At 30.6% G+C, this 10,068-nt stretch overlaps 1 protein-coding gene across 1 annotated transcript; it reads right to left on the reverse strand.

Annotated features, from left to right (window-relative positions):
* Positions 1 to 294: 294 nt before the first annotated feature.
* Positions 295 to 1,155, reverse strand: LOC139426152 (uncharacterized). Its single transcript, XM_071183920.1, has one exon. It carries the CDS (start codon positions 1,153 to 1,155, stop codon positions 295 to 297), a length of 861 nt encoding a protein of 286 aa, XP_071040021.1.
* Positions 1,156 to 10,068: the final 8,913 nt, after the last annotated feature.

Genomic DNA, 10,068 nt, shown 5'->3' on the forward strand with positions numbered 1-10,068 from the left:
TACTTTGTGCTCTTGTTCATCTGTGGAGGCAATTAGAATGTCATCAAAATAGGGTATACAGAAATTTAAACCTGATAATACTTGATTTATAAAGCGCTGGAAAGTTTGGCCGGCATTCCGTAGTCCAAATGGCATAAATACATATTCGAATAAACCAAATGGGGTTGTAATTGCTGTCTTTGGTATATCCTCAGGGTTAACTGGAATTTGATGATACGCTCTACATAAATCTAAACTAGAAAATATCTTCTTACCTAATATAATATCTTCTTCGGCCGTTAGGCAACCGCCTTTTTAGTTTTCCGAATGTTTAGTTACGTCGCTGGTTACAGTTCGAAATTTGCATGGACTCTTGCTTTTTCTTGCTGAGGCTCCGAAATTAGTGTGGTAGAAACAAAATTCATTAGAAGGTTCAACATATTGGCGTCTGAACGGAGAACGTCCGTTGCGTGACATTTGGCGATTAAAAGATGGACTTCTAGACCTATGAAAATTTTGACGATTATGTACTATTTCCATCAAGTTAGCAGCTTGTTTAGACAACTCTGAAATTTGATGTTCCAAACTTGGATGTTCCGGTGTAGGGTCTGGCGCTGTAGTAGAGTTGACTGAAGTTTGAGGAACAAACTCTAGAATTCGGTCAGCCATAGTTGCCAAATTATTTAACTGTTCACTAGAAGCAACCAACACTAATTTTATATTAGCTGGTAGTCTATCAAGCCACAGTGATTTTAGTAAATCATCGCTGAAATGCTTTCCTGCTAAATCTCGCATTCTTTTTAACAGTAAAGATGGGCGCTGGTCGCCAAGTTCAACACCTTGTAATAAAGTTCGTAATTTTGAAGTTTCGGTTTCAGCATAGATTTCGATGAGTCGTGTCTTCAAAACGGAATATTGATTACTTCCAGGTGGACTGATAATCAAGTCTTGAATGGAATCCAAAATATGAGATTCAACGGCGGCAACAACATGATTAAATTTTGTGTCTTCTCTTGTTATGCCAGAAATTTCAAATTGGGCTTCGATTTGGGCAAACCACAATTTAGGATTATTCTTCCAAAAAGGTGGAGGTTTGACTGCTATTCGTGATATTTCCGANTTTTTTATAACTTTTATTTTTAATTTTTCAGTTGAATAAATTGATGAAATATTCATTTATAAGTAATGCAGCTATATAATTATTTGAACAATTAAATTTCAATGATGTATTTGAACAATTTAATAAAGTTTGAAATTTTGGTTTCGTTATTCTCTTTGTTTTCGAAAAGTTTTATTTTCAATTTATAGTTTTTGCCTAATATATTACGTAATTTTCATTCTACACTGAGAAAATGTGTATGGTTAAAGCAACAAAAACATGGTAAATTTTAGTGTTATTCTGGTTCTTAAGGAACACCAAAAAACTCGTGAATTTTTAGCGATATGCTTTGAAAATACTTTTGGTAACATTAACAGTTAAACATGGTTACGTAAGATTTGATAAATGTGGAAAATGTTGTAATTTTATAATGATCATGTTACCTTAAAGTAAGGCATAAAAACCTGTTGCTTTGTTAAATTTCCTTTTCCTTTTTGTATTTAATATTAAATGCATGGTAATAAAAACTGTAATTTTGAAAACTAGAATTTCAATTAAACCGTTACCATATAAACTGAAAAATTACGATTTAATAGTTTAAATACTGTATATTTTAGTTTTAGTAACAAGGATTATGGTTTTCTTTTGACCCTAAATGTCATTACAATACGGTAAGGTAAAATTTTTTCTACCCTCAAACTTAACAAAAGGTCCAATCTTTTTCTTTGGAAGACGAAATTTTTTAACATCATTTTCTAAGCGAGGTGGAAACGCTGAATCGGTTAATCTATTGTTCATTTTTATTGTTTTAAATGGGTTTCATTTTCCATTTATTGCTTACTACATATTTTTGAATTAATGTAAAATAATTCGATAAACATTTTGTTTGCTTATCATAAATGCTATTCTATGATTAATGTAGTGACGCCAAATAGAAACTTTTATTTTCTAAATTTTGAAAGTTCAAATTTTTCTCTCTTTGTTGTTTACATTTCTCAATACATATTTTTTATTTATCAATCCTTATAATTTAAACTATGTCTTAAAGTAACAGCTTTCACAAATTTTATATTTGTTTATAAGTAATGTAGTTACATAAGTAATGTAGTTACATAAGTAGTGTTGCTGCATCAATAAATAGTTAGATTTAACAAATTGAAAAAAAAGTTATTTGATCGATTAATCTTCTTTTTTTTCTTACTAACATATCTTTTGCAGTTTGTTTATTCTGAATTTGACATAAGGCTGACATTTGCTTTGACGTAGAGTTGACAGTGCTTGCATCGAAATTTAGCTTACGTACATAATCTACAAAGTCGACGATATTCAACAAAATATATCGAAGCACATGTGATGTTGCTACATCACTCTTGCGCCAAATCGTTTTAATCGTAACTGCTATAACTCAATTTTGTTGTTTATTATTCGCAAAGAAAAACTCTTAAGTGAACAAATTTAGTTATTTCAGTTTTGGTTCTCTAAACAGCGGTGGCGAAGTCAAGCATCACTGGCTGCTGTCAGTGTGCGGGTGGGAGACCACTTGGATCAGTTTGTGTAGGGACCGAGGGTGTGCGGTCCTCGTTAAACTGTTCTACCGTAAAGTGATCGACTTCGCGTGCAGGTCGTTGGGCTACCGAAGCGGGGGGGGGAGGCATCCCCTCTGAGGAGGATCAAAATTGTGATGGCTTGTCTTCGGATCATCCTCAGGGATGTTTCCCAGACCGTCGCCAATTGCGACGTAAATTAACTACAACAACAACAATAAACAGCGGTGGTATTCCAACCTTTAAATTGATCGATCTATTTTTTTGAAGTGTGAATTTTTTGTTTAACTACCCGATAAAGGGTCATATATCCCCCTCTTGCTTTCATAACGTCACTTGATGAATATTTTTCGCCTAAGAAGGTGACCTCTTTTCAATTCTTACATCCTTTTTTCGCCCTCCGTCTCCCTCTGTGTGTCTATATTTATCTGAATATTGTTGGAAAACCTTCAAGAGTAAATTTAAATTTTTAATGTAGAAATCAACTGATAGTTCCTTATCTTTTTCTGAATTAGAAAAATGCTTTAGACAATTTAAACACACAGTCTGGAAGACTGCACGTGCTTCTTCCTCCAGGCGATATCCTTTCTTCGCCATAAGAATGTGTGTAGGGGTTATATTAACGGTTCAGATGCTGTGATTTCTTGTCCAACTTGGCTACAAAAGAATGAAATGTTTGCTCTGTGACAATTTCCTCTCTAATAGCTGCTTTTGAGAAATTTATCTCCATATACTCAACTTCATATCTGATCACATCTGAATCTCAAGAAAGTAAGAAAATAATGTTGAACTCTCCTGGCTTGGCATTCCTTGTTAAAATCAAATAGCATCAACCTAATGAACCTGGATTCAATTCTTCTGGAACGAAGAATTATAGTCAGATTTAAACTTCCTCTTTTTAAGATACTGAACTCTTTATTTGGACAAGATTAAGTTTTAAAAGAACTATAAGAATACGTTCTCAATATACCGTTGCAATTTTACTTTATTTATATTTTATTTCAATAACTATATAACAGCACAATATTTTGCTGATATTTTTAATAATTATGTTTTATAGATATAAGTCATAGGCTACTTAAAAATGCTTTTAAAATTTCCGATGTCATTTGTTAGGTTTATTGCAGCAAGCCCTTAAGGCTGCAAAGGGATGCTGCAAATTGAAAAGAGCCGGAATTTCTAACTAATCTAACATGCAACCAATATATGATTATATAAGATGCTCAAAGCTGATTTTAGCAATAAACTATATACAATATATTGAATACACAATGCGTGATATGGAGTACTTAAAGCTATTGCATAAGTGATAGAAATGAAAAAAAAAGACTCTTCATTAGATGTAGAAAAGTAGGAAGATATTTGTAAACGATTTTCATTAACTTTAATTTATGAAAACTTGAACTTATTATCATTTCTTAACATTTTATTATATTTGCACTAATGAAAAAAGTATGATAAAAACTACCAGAATGTGATAACATTTACCACATTTTTAACTCTATAGGAACATAAAAAAATATGGTAATTTTACCGAGATGTTTTGGTAAAGATTTTTGAAAAATTGACAATCAAATTTAGTTTTATGGCATGTGTTAAAATTAAGTAAAATTATTATGATACTTCAGAATGTATAAGAACAATTTATTCGGATAAAAGCTACCTTTCAGTTTTGTATCTTTATCTAAATGTGTCGCAGTCAGAACTATAATTTCAAAAACTAAAATCTCTGGTATATCGTTACCATATGAACAGAAGCCGTTACCATATGAATGGTTTAAATTCTGTATATTTTGGCTTTATTATCAGAATTATGTCTTTTTTTTTAAATATTTTTAAAAAAGAAATGTCTTTACCATACTGTTTAGTAATTTTATCAGAAATTTTAGCTAGAATGACAGCTAACTTTTAAAGCAAAGTCTTAAAAGGAATTTCGATAAATATTTATTAAGCTTTTACTTTATTTGAATTTTTTTTTAAAATATAAAAACTGAATTTTCTGATCCAACTTTTAAACTAATATTAAAAAAATTATTTTATCTAATGCAATTATCTCTTCATCCTCGATCAACCTCTAAAATCCCAAAATAATTTTTATAGACATTAATGCCTGAAATATTCAACATTAAACATGTCATTTAAAATAAATTAGAATTCTCCTGGTAATAGGTGTCTAAAACCAATTTGCACTTTAGATTAGGGGAAATTAAGATTAATTGCAGTAGATAACTTTAAAAATGATAATGGGGAGATAATGAACTCCCGGTCTTCTATTCATTACCTTTTCTATAAGAGTCAATAATTCTTTATATGATATCGATGTTTATTTCATGAATTTTAAATATCAGATTATATACTTTCATTTTAAAATCTATTGATTTTGGATAACTAAATCCATATTAATTTCGGATCAAATTAAGTCGGAAATAGTTTATCGTATGTTTGAGGAATGATATTTTTTCTGTATCCGTGTGTGCGGTAAAAGCCGAAAAACCTAATATCGAGTCTCAAGAAACTCGAGATGTATTTTAATTTTCTGAAAAAATAAAATAAAATAATGAAACAAGTGACTGAATTGAGACATTGCTTTTTTAAAAATCGATTATTGATGTCACTACTAGAAGGATATTTTGAGCGACATTTTTAGGATGAAATAAGATAAAATAAGCTATTACCTCATAAGATAACTGATTATCGCAACAGGAGAAAACCGAAAATTATTAACAGGAAAAACGCAAAAAATATCACCTAGGGAATACCGCAACAGAAGAAGCTGAAAAGTTTGTTGCAGGAAATAATGCCCAAAAAATAAAAAAGAAATAAAAGTGGAGGCACTGACATACATGGCAGCTTCGTCAGGGGAACAGTACTTTGCAGTCTGTGCAGGAGCAGTTTCTGCTGTTGGCGGTAGATTATCGCAAACAACTTACCCCATATTGCTTAAAAAAATCAGTTGGTAAGACAAAGAATATATACCGTAATCTTGAATATCGAAAGGGAAGTGCATGGATTTCCAGAAGGGAAACAGAATTATTCGGATGAATTTAGAAAGGTGCAGGTTCGATTAACAAATTAATTTATGCGCTTGAGTAAATATATAAAGATATTTATATTAGTATGTTTATAAAGATGAAGATGACGTTAATAATAATATTAGCGTTTTATTCTGTTTCTTTTCACCGATTTTACCATTTATCCCTTAATTTTGCTTTTTAGTTCGAAACTGTTTTGCTAAATTTCAGTTGCGTTTTTTAGTTGTATGGTAACACGTTTTAAGAGCATAACTATAAGCAAAATAAAAAAGTGGTTAAAGATAATTTCAGAAATATTACACGGTGGTGTAAGCCGCTTATGATATTTCGATCGCGTTGATTATTCACATTACCTTATAAAGAATAAGGAATAATAAGGTTAATAAGGAATAAAAAAAATAATACAGAACGCGAATTAAACTAATTTTTTCGCTTAGAGCTATAAGCTAGCAAACATAATTCATGTTATATTTTTAAAGTTATTTGTATTGTTTTTAATTTTATTTTTACCGTGTTATTTCTATTTACTATTAATTTGACAAAACTGAATCGTTCACAGTTTACTTTAAAGCAATGACTGTCACTAAGCCTATGAGAAAATTAAATTTTTTGAATGTCTCTGTATAAAAAAACACAGTTAAAAAATCCGGGCTTTATCATTTGTTTACATTGAGATGCCTGAAAGTGACGTAGTGTGGGTAAGACAAATCTCGATCGTGATTGATAATTGAAACGTGGAATTTTTTTACGTTGGCAACTGTTCTTTCTATTCTATTTCGAGTAAGCCAAGTATTACTTCTCTTATGTTCTCATTTTCTTCATTCTATATTTTTTCACAAAGATTTCAATCCTTTCACTATATATTTCTTACTTAACACAAAGACTGGCACGAAGTCATGTAGAACATAGTCAGACTAATTATGCCATGTAGAATATAGACAAACTAATTATCAATTACTAATTTCACTATATATTTTTTACTTAATACAAAGACAGAGACGAAGAAACGTAGAACATAGAATAACTAATCACGCATCGAAGTGTAAACTACACAAAAATATATCACGTTTGCAATAAAAAACATAAGCAAATAATAAATCAAAGTTTAGTAAAAGATGTAGACGAGAAAGAATTATATTTTAACAAATTCGATGTGTGACGCGGAGCTGTATTTAACTAATTTCATGTTAATTAACATTCTAACTTAAGTGGAGAAACTTTGCTCAACTTTAACACGCCGTTTTGCTTATGAGCAATTAGCTGGAGCTAACGTCAGAGGTCAAATGTGTGGGTATCAATGATCCTCTTCGTCTTGAAGTGCAAGTTCCCAATTGTACTTATTAAGTTTCATGTAGAATATCACAGTGTCTACTACGGTTTATTCACAATCCAGTATACAGGCACATAAAAGCACACACACAGATTACTTATTTTATTATATGTATAGATAACGATGAAGGTTTCTTTTTTCCCTAATTGATAAAGACATTAAAAATTGAAGTCAATTTAAAGCTTTCTTAGACTTGCTTTAATTAGAGATTAATATGATTACCATTTGTTGTGTGATAAAAACTAATATTTCAAAAATTACCTAGAGCCTCACTTCGTTAAAGCTATTTCACTAGAATAAAGCCGGATCTAAGCCTTTTGAAGCAAATTTTCGTCGTCCCAATACAAAGGATATCCGTTTCATGAAACTTAAGAACTAAATTAGTAAAACTTCCTTCAAGCTTTGGATAGCTTTCAACACTTCATTAGTTTTAATGTCTTCTAGGGAAAATATTTTCCGTCTGAACAAATTCTCTGTTCTAAATTCTAATATCATAAATGTTACCCGCTTTATATACCCGCTATAATTACGGTCTGTTAATATTTGAATCTGGTATTTAGACTGAAATGTTTCTCCTTTCTATATCTAATCTTATGAATGTTAATCCCATTTTGTGTTCATTTAAGCCGAAAGTGATGTTACAAGTTTAAAGATTTTGCCAAATTACACTATTAAATATTTCTCTGAAAAAGTAGTTAAATAACAAATTATTCAATTGTTATTTTACCATATTCAAATAAAACAGTCAAATAGCCATATATAAGATGATAATCTAACCTTATATTTTTCAATTTTAATATCTACATGCCGACAAATTCTTTTAATTTTCTGAAATATTTGATATTTAATATATATAGTAAACAAAATACTAGACAATATTCCTTAACTGAACGCAATTTTCTTAATACAATTGAGTATTATTGATTATCGACTCAATAATTGTATTGAGTCGATACTTCACCTCATAGGGTTAAACAATCAGATTTTCATCGCGCCAACTAAACATGCTTAATCAAGCCAATTAATTCTTTGTAACTGTTTATATTTTATTGCCGAGAAAGCTAATTTGTTAGTCTCATGATCTAGAGAACTGGGGTTCGAGTACTAGCGTTTACATCACAATATTTCCTCCATTCTCTTCCACGTATAAAGAGTTTCCAGGGTCCTGTTTTCCTTAATTGATATCCTGCACTTCCCCATGCCTTTAACACTGTATGTACACTATACGAATTAAATTCCTCAGTAAAAAAACAGCTACTGCAAGATTATTCTTGTATTACTACAGAGAGAAATAAAATCTGGTAAAATTACCGTATTGAGTGGTAATTACATTTCTAGCAAAATACAACATAATTCTGTCATTAAAAACCAAAATATACGGTATTTAAACCATTCATTTGGTAGTTTTACCGTTCATATGATTTACTGGAAATTCTGGATTTTAAAATTGTGGTAATTATTACTACACATTTAGTTAAAAATACGAAACTGAAAAGTAAATCTAACTGTATCAATAGCTTTTATGCCATGCTCAAAGGTATCAGGATAAAATTTCGAAATTTTATCACATTTACCAAATTTTAACACATATATTATCACACCGTAATTGCCTCATTGTTATTATGAAATGTATTAGATATACTAGGTGATTCAAAAAATTCTTCGCTCATAGGATAGATCAATGGGCTCATCAGGGACACCATGATAGGCAGTAAAAGGTACGAAAAATCACATGGAAAAATGGGGTCGCAATCAATGCCTATTATATAAGGACCTATAAACAAGCATAACTTCACATCTTTTTATTTGTACTTCATCCCCATAAATTTCACATATTTACGATCAATATCAATGCAGAAGATACTCAGTGTTTTTTCTGGACTGCTTCAGAAACACAATATGTTCGAGACACATCTAGTATGTTTGAGAAGGGGCACCATTCATATTCTCGATCTAATGCTTGTATTCCAGTGCCTGAGAATGTCTGAACATTACTACTAGTATAAAGCAATCAAACTCTAAGAAAGCACAAATGAATGTACGAAATAGGAGACTTGAATAACGCAGAAATGAGGGCGAGAAGGAAAGTATGGCCAATACTACCAGAATATGGTAAAATTTACCGCGTTTTTGGCTTTATGGAAACACTAGAATTTGGTAATTTTTACTTAAGTGCTTAAGTAAAGATTTTGGTAAAATTAACAATAAAATGTAGCTTTATGTAATGTGATAAAATTTAAAAATGTGGTAAAATTTGGTAATTTGTATCATGATATCTTAGAAAATGGAATAAAAACCTTTTATTCGATTAAATTTTTCGGAATTGTATGTTTTACTAAATGTGATGATAATAAGAGATACACCCGGTTTACTGTTGTCATATGAACGAAAAAATTATTAATTGAGCTTTTTAAACTCTCTCTCTATATTTTTTTTTAAATAGAATTATGTAATTTTCTGTACCAGAAATGTCATTACCATTCAGTGTGGTAATTTTAATAGAATTGTTTCCCCCGTGACGAGATGGACAATGTAATTGAAGAGCACATAAATGTACAGAAATGGAAAATGTGAATAAAGCGTAAATAAAGGTGCAGAAATGCGCTTTCTTCACATTGTATTACTTTTTTCTACGTAGCATAAAGTATATCTTCTTCTCTTTTGGATATTTTGCAGTACACTGGTCGTAAATGTGTTGCATTTGTAGATATACAGTAAATGCAAAAGGATGACGGAGGATTCTTGCTCATTATGGAGATATCTCACCTTTCTATAAGCTTTCGTAAGTAAGATTGAAGCAACTGCGCGTGATCGAGTTTATTTTCGATGCTACGTATCTTTACGTTATGTTGACGTCATTTATACTATAAAAATAAAGCTACAATAACGCTGCTTTCAGCTGATAAATGTTATTTTTTGTTTAACCCTATCATAGAACTAAAAGTATGGACATGGAGTGTGAATTTGAAGAAATGTAATGATGACATTTAGAAAAAAATCTTGTGATCTTTTTTTTTTTTTTTTAACATTATGGTTGTCTAATTACACTAGTTCCATAAGAGACTAGATGTATTTTCTCTATTT

This window comes from Parasteatoda tepidariorum, chromosome 8, assembly GCF_043381705.1.
Source record: "Parasteatoda tepidariorum isolate YZ-2023 chromosome 8, CAS_Ptep_4.0, whole genome shotgun sequence".
NCBI classification, from domain to species: domain Eukaryota; kingdom Metazoa; phylum Arthropoda; class Arachnida; order Araneae; family Theridiidae; genus Parasteatoda; species Parasteatoda tepidariorum.